General features: G+C 43.3%; 1 protein-coding gene across 1 annotated transcript in view; it reads left to right on the forward strand.

The window, feature by feature from the left end:
• The window catches only part of espnla (espin like a), a 56,045-nt gene extending 41,520 nt beyond the window's left edge, over nt 1–14,525 (forward strand). The window contains exons 7-17 of the mRNA XM_052525260.1: nt 4,867–5,037; nt 9,598–9,724; nt 10,490–10,638; nt 10,747–10,845; nt 11,167–11,304; nt 11,409–11,474; nt 11,675–11,845; nt 12,102–12,266; nt 12,516–12,782; nt 12,930–13,661; nt 13,768–14,525. Of these exons, the coding sequence (XP_052381220.1) occupies nt 4,867–5,037; nt 9,598–9,724; nt 10,490–10,638; nt 10,747–10,845; nt 11,167–11,304; nt 11,409–11,474; nt 11,675–11,845; nt 12,102–12,266; nt 12,516–12,782; nt 12,930–13,661; nt 13,768–14,256 (2,574 nt within the window). The 3' untranslated portion in view covers nt 14,257–14,525. The remainder of the gene's footprint in view (nt 1–4,866; nt 5,038–9,597; nt 9,725–10,489; nt 10,639–10,746; nt 10,846–11,166; nt 11,305–11,408; nt 11,475–11,674; nt 11,846–12,101; nt 12,267–12,515; nt 12,783–12,929; nt 13,662–13,767) is intronic.
• The last annotated feature ends 234 nt before the right edge of the window (nt 14,526–14,759 follow it).

Genomic DNA, 14,759 nt, shown 5'->3' on the forward strand with positions numbered 1-14,759 from the left:
GATCTTGACAAACCATTTTGTCTGGAACTCGTTATGTGAACGGGGGGCATCAAGGCAAAGGGTGATTAATCTAAAATACATTTGGTCAGTATGTGTTATTTCAAATCAAATGTATTTGTCACATACACATGGGTTAGCAGATGTTAATGTGAGTGTAGCGAAATGCTTGTGCTTCTAGTTCCGACAATGCAGTAATAACCAACGACTAATCTAACCTAACAATTCCAAAACTACTACCTTATACACACAAGTGTAAAGGGATAAAGAATATGTACATAAAGATATATGAATGAGTGATGGTACAGAACAGCATAGGCAAGATGCAGTAGATGGTATCGAGTACAGTATATACATATGAGATGAGTAATGTAGAGTAAGTAAACAAAGTGGCATAGTTTAAAGTGGCTAGTGATACATGTATTACATAAAGATGCAGTAGATGATATAGGGTACAGTATATACATATGAGACGAGTAATGTATGGTATGTAAACATTATATTAAGTAGCATTGTTTAAAGTGGCTAGTGATATATTTTACATCAATTTCCATCATTTCCCATTATTAAAGTGGCTAGAGATTTGAGTCAGTATGTTGGCAGCAGCCACTCAATGTTAGTGGTGGCTGTTTAACAGTCTGATGGCCTTGAGATAGAAGCTGTTTTTCAGTCTCTCGGTCCCTGCTTTGATGCACCTGTACTGACCTCGCCTTCTGGATGATAGTGGGGTGAACAGGCAGTGGCTCGGATGGTTGTTGTCCTTGATGATCTTTATGGTCTTCCTGTGACATCGGGTGGTGTAGGTGTCTTGGAGGGCAGGTAGTTCGATGATGCGTTGTGCAGACCTCACTACCCTCTGGACAGCCTTACGGTTGTGGGAGGAGCAGTTGCCGTACCAGGCGGTGATACAGCCCGACAGGATGCTCTCGATTGTGCATCTGTAGAAGTTTGTGAGTGCTTTTGGAGACCAGCAGAATTTCTTCAACCTCCTGAGGTTGAAGAGGCACTGCTGCGCCTTCTTCACGATGCTGTCTGTGTATACCGAGGAACTTAAAACTTTCCACAAATGAACTTTTAACAAGGCACACCTGTTAATTGAAATGCATTCCAGGTAACTACCTTATGAAGATGGTTGAGAGATTGCCAAGAGTGTGCAAAGCTGTCATCAAGGCAACCGCTCAGGAAGGAAACGCGTTCTGTCTCCTAGAGATAAACGTACTTTGGTGCGAAAAGTGCAAATCAATCCCAGAATAACAGCAAAGGACCTTGTGAAGATGCTGGAGGAAACAGGTACAAAAGTATCTATATACACAGTAAAAAGGACTCCTATATCGAAATAACCTGAAAGGCCGCTCAGCAAGGAAGATAAGAGCGACTTACAAATGACTTAAATGTAAATGTAAGAAGCCATTTCTCCAAAACCGCCACAAAAAAAGCCACACTACGGTTTGCAACTCCACATGTGGACAAATATTGTACTTTTTGAAGAAATGTCCTCTGGTCTAATGAAACAAAAGTAGAACTGTTTGGCCATAATGACAATATTTATGTTTGGAGGAAAAAGGGGGATGCTTGCAAGGCGAAGAACACCATCCCAACCATGAAGCACGGGGGTAACAGCATCATGTTGTGGGGGTGCTTTGCTGCAGGAGGGACTGGTGCACTTCACAAAATAGATGGCATCATGAGGTCGGAAAATTATGTGGATATATTGAAGCAACATCTCAAGACATCAGTCAGGAAGTTAAAGCTTGGTCACAAATGGGTCTTCCAAATGGACAATGACCCCAAGCATACTTCCAAAGTTGTGTCATAATGGCTTAAGGAAAACAAAGTCAAGGTATTGGAGTGGCCATCACAAAGCCCTGACCTAAATCTTATAGAACATGTGTGTGCAGAACTGAAAAAGCGTGTGTGTGCAAGGAGGTCTACAAACCTGACTCAGTTACACCAGCTCTGTCAGGAGGAATGGGCCAACATCCACCCAACTTATTATTAATTTAACATCCACCCAACTTATTGTGGGAAGCTTGTGCAAGGCTTCCCAAAACGTTTGACCCAAGTAAAAAATGTTATAGGCAATGCTACCAAATACTAATTGAGTGTATTTAATATCCTGACCCACTGGGAATGTGTTGAAAGAAAAAAAAGCTGAAATAAATCACTCTCTCTACTATTATTCTGACATTTCACATTCTTAAAATTAAGTGGTGATCCTAACTGACCTACGACGGAATGTTTACTAGGATTAAATGTCAGGAACTGTGAAAAACTGATTTTAAATGTATTTGGCTAAGGTGTATGTAAACTTCTGACTTCAACTGTACATAGAGCAGCGCTCTAATGTTCAGGGCAGGGTGCTGGGCGGAGGCCAGCTAGTAGGTACTATCTCCGCCGGGAAGCGGGGTGAACAAGCCATTGCTCAGGTCCTTGATTATCTTTTGGGCTCCTTGTGACACCTGGTGCCTTAGATGTCCTGGAGGGCAGTGTGCCCCCGGTGATGCATTGTGTTGACCACATCACCCTTTGAAGAGCTCTGCGGTTGCGGATGGTGCAGTTGCCGTACCAGGCGGTGATACAGCCGGACAGAATGCTCTCAATGGTGCATCTGCAGAAGTTAGTGAGGGTGTTAGGGGCCAGGCCCAAATTTCTTCAGCCTCCTGAGGTTGAAGAGGTGCTGTTGCGCCTTCTTCACCACACTGTCTGTGTGGGTGGACTATTCCAGGTTGTCATTAATGTGCTCACTGAGAAGCTTGAAGCTTTTCTATGTGGATGGGGTCGTGCTCTCTCTGATACTTCCTGAAGTCCACGATCAGCTCCTTCATTTTGTTGTTTATTTTTTTTTACCTTTATTTAACTAGGCAAGTCAGTTAAGAACTAATTCTTATTTTCAATGACGGCCTAGGAACAGTGGGTTAACTGCCTGTTCAGGGGCAGAACGACAGATTTGTACCTTGTCAGCTCGGGGATTCGAACTTGCAAACTTTCGGTTACTAGTCCAACGCTCTAACCACTAGGCTACCCTGAGAGAGAGGTTATTTTCCTGGCACCACTTCGCCAGGGCCCTCACCTCCTCCCTGTCGGCTGTCTCATTGTTGTTTATAATCAGGCCTGCGATTTCAGTTTTGCGTGAATGCTGCAACCTATCCAGAAGGTTTTAGTTAGAATAATCCTCACACTGGGAACAACATCCTCTAAACCACTTCCTGATGAACTCTGTCACCGAGTCAGCGTATACGTCAATGTTATTCTCAGAGGCAACCCGGAACATATCCCAGTCTGCTTGATCAAGACAATCTTGAAGCATAGATTCTGATTGGTCAGAACAACATTGATCAGACCTTACCACGGGAACTTCCTGTTTAAGTTTCTGCCTATAGGAAAGGAGGAGCAGAATGTGGAGGAGTGTTCTGATTGATCCAAAAGGAGGGCAGGTGAGGGCTTCTTAGCCGTCCCGGTAGGGGGAGTAGCAATGGTCAAGAGTTTCTTGATGAAGAAGTAGTGCAAGCGATGTGTTGATAAAATTTTGGCAGCATTTTCCTCAGATTTGCTTTATTGGTCCCAAGCTACAATAAATGCGGCCTCAGGATATGCGGCTTTCCAGTTTGCACAAAGTCCAATGTAGTTCCTTGAGAACCGTCACAGTGTCAACTTGAGGGGGAATATACACGGCCGTGACAAGAGAATTCTCTCGGGAGAGACAAAAGATAAGTCTGCATTTTATATTGAGGTATTCCAGATTGGGAGAATTGTTCCTGTACGTTAACACAATCACACCATGATAGTTAATCATGAAACATACACCTCCGTCTTTCTTCTTCCCGGAGAGTTCTATCTTTCTTCCTGTCCGTGTGATGTATGGAGAACCCCGCTTGCTGTATGGACGGGGACAGTATATCCGGAGAGAGCTATAATTCTGTTACAGTCCCTGATGTCTCCCTGGAAGGAGATCCTCGCTCAGAGCTCATCTACTTTATTGTCCATGGACTGAAATTAATGCGTATGCGGTGAATAGTATGAACTCCCCCTGAGTCGGACTAAAAGCTCACTCCGTATTCCTCTTCTTCGTAGGCGGTGTCTTGGAGCAGCCCCTGAGATGAGTGAAAATGCCTCTGGGGGTATGAACAAAGAATCCACTTCAGGAAAGTCAAATTTTTGGTCGTTACGCTGGTGACCGCCAATCTAATAACCATAAGTTGTTTTCGGCTTTAGGTAATAATGCAAGAAAACGTTCTGAGCAAATAATGTAAGAAATAACACAACAACAAAAATGCTGCAAGGTCGGTTAGGAGCTAGGGACAGGGTGACCTCGTCTGTCCGCGCCATCTTGAAGTTAACTCCGCAGCGAGAGCAATGCCGCAATGTCACAGCGTACATCAAAGTGGCGTGAGTGTGGAAATGGCTGGGACCACTCCCTGGAGACAAAGCACAATAGTGTTCTGCAGCGTATCAGCCCTGCCTTTGATGTTTAGTGTGTTCCAAAATGGCACCCTATTCCCTATACTGTACACTAGAGCCTTAGGGGCTCTGGTCAACAGTAGTGCACTATATAGGGAATAGGGTGCCATTTGGAACACAGTGGTTGTGGGTTTTATTCTTGTCCTTTGAGAGCAGAATTTGATCTGCATTCTGCATGGCCTCCATTAGGACATCACAGGTTCATTAGGGGAGATCTAAACGCTTCCATATATCATGCATCCTCCGCACAGGGGTTGAAATCCTGCCAATACATGCAAGGTTTGTTTCTTTCTACTCCACTCCCTAATCCTCTATTTCTTTATTTTCCTCTCCTCTCTACTCTCTCCTGAACTCATTGTACCTCACTGATCTGAGCTTCTTACTCTCTCTCTCTCTCTGTCCCCCTCACAGCCCTTCTCAGCAGACCAGCCAATAGAAGAACTAGGTCCCGTAGAGGAGGATGTGAGGGGGAGACAGGCTGTGGCGTGGCAGCCCAGTAAAGAGGACTACTACCGTCGCCTTAGCGACCCCGGCCGGGACTACTTCCACAATAACAACAAAACAAATATGGAAAGCTTAAAGGTGATTGGCTGACATACTGACAGTATGATACCAAGCTGATGGTTGGCATCTGAGTCTGGTTCCTCTCTAGATTGGCTTCCCATCTGAGTCTGGTTCCTCTCTAAATGGGCTTCCCATCTGAGTCTGGTTCCTCTTTAGATGGGCTTCCCCTCTGAGTCTGTATGCTCTCTAGATGGGCTTCCCATCTGAGTCTGGATCCTCTCTAGATGGGCTTCCCCTCTGAGTCTGGTTCCTCTCTAGGCTTCGTCCTCCCACTTCACAAGGTGGTGAATGTGCACGGTGATGAGCTTGATGCTCCTTTCCAATAAATATCGAGGGTCTTATTCTGGTGACATGATGATCGATGCTTGGCTGCCATTTGACAAATAAAAATAATATTCTCTTATCCATAATAATCTCATAATGTAGCTAGCCTACCCGTACTGTGTCTGCCAGCTGTTGGCGAGAGTGCATGTACCAAGACCAGAGTGAGCACATTTGCTATATAACAAAACTATCAGAGTTGAAAATGCGATGGAAACCAATTTCCTTGTATTTTTCATTCAGTACATGGGAATTTAACCGCAAACATTATATTTATGTGCACTACAGCATCACACAGACTTTTATCAGCAAAAAATCTGTTTGATGGAAACACATCTCTGGTGGGAAAATGTGCATATTATTTTATGCAAATTTGATGGAAACCTAGCTTCTAACGTAGCTACTAAACTAGCTTCTAACATAGCTACTAAACAAGCTTCTAACATAGCTACTAAACTAGCTTCTAACGTATCTACTAACGTAGCTACTAAACTAGCTTCTAACATAGCTACTAAACTAGCTTCTAACGTATCTACTAACGTAGCTACCAAACTAGCTTCTAACATAGCTACTAAACTAGCTTCTAACATAGCTACCAAACTAGCTTCTAACGTATCTACTAACGTAGCTACTAAACTAGCTTCTAACATAGCTACCAAACTAGCTCCTAAGGTATCTACTAACGTAGCTACTAAACTAGCTTCTAACATAGATACCAAACTAGCTTCTAACGTATCTACTAACGTATCTATTAGCGTAGCTACTAACCTAGCTACGAATCTAGCATCTAACCTAGCTACTAATCTAGCTACTAACCTATCTTCTAACCTAGCTTCTAACCTAGCTTCTAACCTATCTACTAACCTAGCTACTAACATATCTACTAACCTAGCTTCTAACATATCTACTAACCTAGCTACTAACATATCTACTAACCTAGCTACTAACATATCTACTAACCTAGCTTCTAACATACCTACAAACCTAGCTCTTCTAACCTAGCTTCTAACCTAGCTTCTAACCTAGCTACTAACCTAGCTTCTAACCGACCTACTAACCTAGATTCTAACCTAGCTTCTAACCTATCTACTAACCTAGCTTCTAACGTATCTACTAACCTAGCTACTAACATATCTACTAACCTAGCTTCTAACATACCTACATACCTAGCTCTTCTAACCTAGCTTCTAACCTAGCTTCTAACCTAGCTACTAACCTAGCTTCTAACATGGCTACTAATCTAGCTTCTAACCTAGCTTCTAACCTAGCTTCTAACCTAGCTACTAACCTAGCTCTTCCAACCTAGCTACTAACCGAGCTTCTAACCTAGCTACTAACCTAGCTTCTAACAGAGCTTCTAACCTAGTTTCTAACCTAGCTTCGAAACCGAGCTACTAACTTATCTTATAACCTACCTACTAACCAAATAAATTTGATTTAAATAGCCCTTCATACATCAGCTGATATCTCAAAGTGCTGTACAGAAACTCAGCATGAGAGAGAGAGAGAGAGAGAGAGAGAGAGAGAGAGAGAGAGAGAGAGAGAGAGAGAGAGAAACTTAAATTCACACAGGACACCGGATAAGACAGGAGAAATACTCCAGATACAACAGACTAACCCTAGCTCCCCAACACATAAACTACTGCAGCATAAATACTGGAGGCTGAGACAGGAGGGGTCAGGAGACACTGTTGCCCCATCCGATGATAACCCCGGACAGGGCCAAACAGGCAGGATATAACCCCACCCACTTTGCCAAAGCACAGCCCCCACACCACTAGAGGGATATCCTCAACCACCAACCTACCACTCTAAGACAAGGCCGAGTATAGCCCACAAAGATCTCCGCCACGGCACAACCCAAGGGGGGGCACCAACCCAGACAGGAAGACCACGTCAGTGACTCAACCCACTGAAGTAACGCACCCCTTCTAGGGACGGCATGGAAGAGCACCAGTAAAGCCAGTGACTCAGCCCCTGTAATAGGGTTAGAGGCAGAGAATCCCAGTGGAGAGAGGGGAACCGGCCAGGCAGAGACAGCAAGGGTGGTTCTTTGCTCCAGTGCCATTCCATTCACCTTTACACTCCTGGGCCAGACTACACTCAATCATATGACCCACTGAAGAGATGAGTCTTCAGTAAAGACTTAAAGGTTGAGACAGAGTTTGCGTTTCTCACATAGATAGGCAGACCATTCCATATAAATGGAGCTCTATAGGAGAAAGCCCTGCCTCCCGCTGTTTTCTTAGAAATTCTAGGGACAATTAGGAGGCCTGCGTCTTGTGACCGTAGCGTACATGTAGGTATGTACGGCAGGACCAAATCGGAAAGATAGGTAGGAGCAAGCCCATGTAATGCTTTGTAGGTTAGCACTAAAGCCCTTGCCTTAACAGGAAGCCAGTGTAGGGAGGCTAGCACTGGAGTAATATGATCAACTTTTGGGGTTCTAGTCAGGATCCGGAAAGTAGAGCATTGCAGTAGTCTAACCTAGACGTGATAAAAGCATGGATTTATTTTTTTGCATCATTTTTGGACAGAAAATGTATGATTTTTATAATGTTAAGTAGATGGAAAAAAGCTATCCTTTAATTTGTTTGTCAAAAGAGAGATCAGGGTCCAGAGTAACGCCGAGATCCTTCACAGTTTTATTTGAGACGACTGTACAACCATCGAGATGAATTGAAAATCTCTGTTTCTTGGGACCTAGAACAAGCATCTCTGTTTTCTCCCACTTTAAAAGTAGAACGTTTGCAGCCATCCACTTCCTTATGTCTGAAACACAGGCTTCCAGCGAGGGCAATTTTGGGGCTTCACCATGTTTCATTGAAATGTACAGCTGTGTGTCATCCGCATAGCAGTGAATGTTAACATTATGTTTCCGAATGACATCACCAAGAGGTAAAATATATAGTGAAAACAATAGTGGTCCTAAATCGGAACCTCGAGGAACACCGAAATGTACAGTTGATTTTGACATAGGACAAACCATCCACAGAGACAAACATATCTTTCCGACAGATAAGATCTAAACCAGGCCAGAACTTGTTCGTGTAGACCAATTTGGGTTTCCAATCTCTCCAAAAGAATGTGGTGATCGATGGTATCAAAAGCAGCACTAAGGTCTAGGAGCACGAGGACAGATGCAGAGCCTCAATCTGACGCCATTTAAAGGTAATTTACCACCTTCACAAGTGCCGTCTCAGTGCTATGATGGGGTCTAAAACCAGACTGAAGCATTTCGTATACATTGTTTGTCTTCAGGAAGGCAGTGAGTCGCTTGCGCAACAGCTTTTTCTAACATTTTTGAGAGGAATGGGAGATTCGATATAGGCCGATCGATTTTTATATTTTCTGGGTCAAGGTTTGGCTTTTTCAAGAGAGGCTTTATTACTGCCACTTTTAGTGAGTTTGGTACACATCCGGTGGATAGAGAGCCGTTTATTATGTTCAACATAGGAGGGCCAAGCACAGGAAGCAGCTCTTTCAGTAGTTTAGTTGGAATAGGGTCCAATATGCAGCTTGAAGGTTTAGAGGCCATGATTATTTTCATCATTGTGTCAAGAGATATAGTACTAAAACACTTGAGTGTCTCTCTTGATCCTAGGTCCTGGCAGTGTTGTGCAGACTCAGGACAACTGAGCTTTGGAGGAATACTCAGATTTAAAGAGGAGTCTTTCTCATAATCATTATCTTTTCCTCAAAGAAGTTCATGAATTTATTACTGCTGAAGTGAAAGCCATCCTCTCTTGAGGAATGCTGCTTTATAGTTAGCTTTGTGACAGTATCAAAAATACATTTTGGATTGTTCTTATTTTCCTCAATTAAGTTTGAAAAGTAGGGTGATCGAGCAGCAGTGAGGGCTCTTCGATACTGCATGGTACTGTCTTTCCAAGCTTGTCTGAAGACTAACCTAGCTACTAACCTATCTTATAACCTAGCATCTAACATAGCTTCTAACCTATCTACTAACCTAGCTTCTAACCTAGCTTCTAACCTAACTTCTGACCTAGCTACTAACCTAGCTTCTGACCTAACTTCTGACCTAGCTACTAACCTAGCTTTTAACCTAGCTTCTAACCTAGCTACCGTCATTGATTATTTGTCTCTATATATCACATAGCCTCAAGGTTTGAGAGGTGGGCCAGTACCCAGTGGGTTGCCAATTCAAATTCCAGGGCTGATGGGGAAATGTTGTATATCCCATGTAGGCATATCCTATATCCCAAAGATTCACCATCTCTTTGTTTTCCTGCCCAGCAACCAGAGACAGAGGAGTACCCTCAGGCTCAATATCCTGCTCCTCTGCCTGAACCCACCTCATCCTCCTCTCAACCACAACCATCTGCCATCTCCAGTGTGCAACATGTTATAGTGGCATCAACAGGTGAGGGTTAACACCAGTTAGTGATGATACCAGTATCCCAATATTTTTTGACGTGGCAAAAAAAAATGAAAACACAAAGCAGACCAAATACTTTGGTCCTTTGAAAGCAAAAACAAATATTGTGTGCTATAGCTCAGGAAATAAATACATGTGATTCTGGATGACAACATAATATGATTGTTTCCAACATTAGGGCTGTTTTCCTACAGAAGGAATACTAACGACTATCACAATACTGGCATCGTCTCGACCAGTTTAGTGTCATACCAGTATTGCGCTCTATTTCTATTCCGCTCTATAGAAGTATTGCGCTCTATTCTATTTCTATTTCTCTATTTCTACTTCATTTATTTATTTAACAATTGTTTTAACTTAGCAAGTCACTTCATGTAATAGTTGGTTTGGGAATTGATTTCACCATTGGTTCAGTTCAATCATTGGTCAATCCATGACGTTTGGGAATTGATTTCACCATTGGTTCAGTTCAATCATTGGTCAATCCATGACGTTTGGGAATTGATTTCACCATTGGTTCAGTTCAATCATTGGTCAATCCATGATGTTTGGGAATTGATTTCACCATTGGTTCAGTTCAATCATTGGTCAATCCATGACGTTTGGGAATTGATTTCACCATTGGTTCAGTTCAATCATTGGTCAATCCATGACGTTTGGGAAATGATGTTTTGTGTCTGTTGCCATGTGTTAACACGAGTAGGACACTGCTCTCGTTAAACAAACACATCTGTCACTGTTTTATTTCAGTTGTGAAAACTTTAACTCAAAGCAGCGAGGAGGTGAACACTGTCCATCTGACCAAGGTTTCAGACAAAAACCTCCTGGCTGGTACAATCAACGGTGTCAAAGGGCTCCTGACAGAAATGAAATCATCAGAGCTAGTATCAACACGAGCAGTAAGCATCACTTTACCAACCCCTTTGATGTGTCTCTTCCTGTTTTTTACGATGATATATACCAGGCTGTTATACTTATAAATAGTTGGTCTTCTTTGTCTTCTACAGAATAAGATAGTAGCGGAAGAGATGACTGTTGATCTCACCAAAGTTCAGCTGGGTGGAAAGAAGCTCCTTTGTGAATTGAAATCCTCACCAACTGCAGTAGTTAGTTCTTTCTCAGATATATATATATTTATTTTTTGTACAGATTTTGAACCGAACGCTTTTGTTTTGTTGTTCTTGAAGTAATACAGAAACATGATGCTGATGAAAGCCATTGCATTGTATTTCCTCGTTGCTCTTCCTCAGATATTTGTGTTTTTTTGTATTAATACTCCTTATAATTATAATTCATTATTAATCTGTTGTTATTATTGTGTTCGTATTAGGACATCCTGATCATGAAACAAGTCCTGCTGTGTCTGTGGTTGTCCAAATATGGACACCGTATGTGAATGATGAATGATATAGCTTTGTCTTCAACAGTGTAAGATGGTGTCGTTTTCCACAGAAGAGGTCAAACCTTCGGAACAGTCTTCTGTTGATCCGACCCAAAATGTCCTTGGGATTGGTGGAAAAAAACTCCTCTGTGAAATCAAGTCTCCAGAAGCTTCAACAAATGCCGTAATTACTCTTCACTCTCTGATATCTTATTTCTGTTCTTGGACTATTTGACCAAGTTTTTTAAAAAAAAACTGATGTGCGGTATTGCCTTTTGTCTTCAACAGAGTAAAACGGTGGTGAGACATACATTTTCGGCAGACGGAATCAGTCAGAACAAACCTTCTGAAGAAGTGATTACAGTTGATCTGACCAATAACGTTGCACTTGGTGTCAAAAAGCCCCTCACTGATATGAAGTCTGACGCAGCACACGCAGTAAACTCTAATAATAACGTCAGATTTCCTCTTCTGTTGTTTCAATTTATGTTCTTAGACTTGTACCGCCAAGCTGCCATAACGGAATGAATGTTAACTTTCTTTGTTTTAAACAGGGTAAGATACTGGTAAAGGCTGAGGTAAAAACTGTTGATCTGGCGAAGGCTTCTGACAAGAATCTCCTGGCTGGCAAAAACCTGCTCGGTGACAAAAAGTTCCTCGACAACATGAAATCCATCACATCTCTGAAACAGACAGAAATATCCACAGTAGCTGTAGCACAAGCAGTAAGCATCACATCACTTCTCTTTAAAAAATATATATATTTTCTCTACTTGGGCTAATACTTACTTACTTAGTCCTCTTTGTCTGGTGTGTGACATAAGGCAACACATCTTCTGCCACTGGAGTCTGTCTTTGGCCAGTTTCTGCCCTGTCCCACGAGAGACCCATCTCGTCCAGCTCAGTCTCCATATTGGACTAATATAACAAGCTGTTATACTGATGGTAAATTGGTGTTGATATTGTTTTGTTCACCAACAGAACAGGATGGTAGTTCTGCCCACGGAAGAGGCCAACCTATCAGATATTGACTATCTGGTTCCCACCCATGACGAGCGGGGTCGGCCAATCGCTGAGTGGAAGAGACAGGTCATGGTTCGTCAGCTACAGGCCAGGCTATTGGACGAGGAGGACCAGAGGAGGAAGGTGAGGCACTCTGATTTCATATTCCAATACGGTCACAGCCCTGATTGGATATCTCATGATGCTGTATGGCCACATCAATAGAGCTGGCATGTTTATTCGTAGTCATTACACCAATCAGGACATAAAGAGACGGATTCTCAGACCCAGATTAAATCTACTAATTTCTTGTGTTCCAAAAAACAAACTCATCCCTCATCGTCAGTGATATGACGTGTACTGTATATTTAAAAAACTCCTCAACCTTTGTAGGAGAATGGGAACAGCACTTCCAAAGCGGTGAACTGGAGGTACTCACAGGCCCACAACGCTATCCTGGGCCCGTTTGGAGAGCTGCTGACCGAGTACGACCTGATTTACCTGGAGAAGCAGATCCAGAGCGTGTCCAACCAGAAAAACTGTGAAGGCTATGAGACAGAGCTAGCTCGCCTGGCTGAGGAGCTCAGGACCATCCTGCCAGCTCCCATCGTCAACATCACAGCCAGCACTCAGTTCAGAAACCCCAACCAGGAGTCTCAGGTTTGAGTTTATTTGACAACAACAAAAAATTCAACAGTGTATAAACCACAGAGATCCTATTAAATTACATATGTAATTCTATTTTACAAACATGAACAATGTTTTTAGAATCACACAATGAAGTCTATTACTTATCCCTTAATTAAGGTCCCTCTGCCCGTGTGGTGCAACCGCATCTCAGGCATTGTAAAGAGCATGTCCCTGCTGATGGCCAACCTGGCAGACGGCCCGTACTCTAAGATGCCCAACACAGAGCTATCCACTGTGTTCTCCCAGAGCCCAGACAGACCCACCTCTACCCGAGGGCGCAGGGAGAAGATAGAGTCCGAGATACAACAGTTTGGGGTGTCCGTCCGGAATCTGAAATCCAACTTTGAAGGCCATGAACAAGAAACAGAAGAAGAGGTCCACACGATGTCAGCCACACAGGAGGAAGGCCTAGGGTCAGAGGTCAGAGGAACACAGGAACAGCCCAAAGAGATGAACCCAGCCCCCGAAGCTGACCGGAACAGTGACTCAGGCATAGCCTGCGATGACGACATGACCGACGTTAGGGAAACCACCAGTCTACGGAAGGAACGTATTGTGGTGCTGTTCCTGGGCCACTGGAAGAAGTCCGCCTACACGGTGACCCTGAAGACCAGAGAGGCCGAGAGGAGAGCCAGTGTAGAGGAGGTTGGTGGTAAACCTGGTGGGGCAGATGGCAGGGGACCACAGAAGGGATCCCAGATGCCTCTGGGACATTTCTTCAAACAGAGGAGTGTCATCAACAAGATGATTGGTGATTGGAGGAGCATGATCTCCAGCGTTCCGTCTCGCCAGATCCGCCGTCTCCACCGGCAGCAGGCACCATACTCCCCTGAACAGTTCCTCCCCAAGGTCATTCTGCACTTTATACACACATACACAGACACTTTATACACACACACAGACACTTTCTACACACTGATTGTGATTCTGAATCTGATTCTAATTCCTCCACAAGGTGGACGGGGCGATGGTGGACTATGACAGTCTGACCCTTGACCTCTTTATGCTGGGGTACTTCCACATCCTGGAACTCGAACTCCCTGCGGACGAGAGGAAGATGAGACACCTGCTGTGCTTTGAGGTGTTTGACCACGTTGGTCGTTTCACCTGGGAGAGCATCCGGGAGTTCCACAAGGCCGTCATGATGGACATCGAGGCCGGGAACCGTGAGTGGAAGGACGGCTTCGAGGACATTAAGGCCAAGTTCTTTGGGAACGCGTCAACGACTCGGTGTGAACTGCCAGAGGTAGAGAAACAACAGTTTCCACCAGAGGTCAGGCCTGTGCCCATAGTCATCCTCCAAACCCCGACACCAGATGAAGGGGCTCTGATTAAACAAGGAACAGACATTTCCAGTTTCAGCAATGATGAGATTTGCAAATACATAGACAGGAGTTTCACTTTCTGGAAAGACAAGGAGGCAGAGATTTTTGATTTTGAGTAGTAGTTGTTTTCACTTTACCTTCTTTTTTAAAATATATATTTTTTAAATAATTGGTAGTCTTCCGAAGTCAAGTTATAGTTATGTAGTCTGCTGATATCAAGTTATAGTAAAGGGATGGGTGTACTGTAAGTGCATTTTATTTTGAGTGTGAATACCTTTGTGTTCTTTGTGAATAGTTGTAACAGCTCTTATTATTTAAAGAGAAAAGTAAGCCTACAGTAAACTTTCCAACCTTAGAAACAGGTCGTCAGATGTATAGCAATAAAGAAGCATAAAGGACTAGTGTCACGTGATTTCCTCTGAGAAGAGCCAGTCTGTACACCTATTGATAACATGGGTTTTTCCTTCGTCACTCATCACACTGACACGTATCGGCATCGATACTATTAGCATGATGTCACTTTGTACCATGATGTTACATAGTGTAAAAGGAAAACTTTGAGATTCTGGCAATGATGTGTAACTCCACCAAAGTCAGACTAACTTCCCGGGCACTATTTTTA

This window comes from Oncorhynchus keta, chromosome 1 (assembly GCF_023373465.1).
Source record: "Oncorhynchus keta strain PuntledgeMale-10-30-2019 chromosome 1, Oket_V2, whole genome shotgun sequence".
NCBI lineage: Eukaryota > Metazoa > Chordata > Actinopteri > Salmoniformes > Salmonidae > Oncorhynchus > Oncorhynchus keta.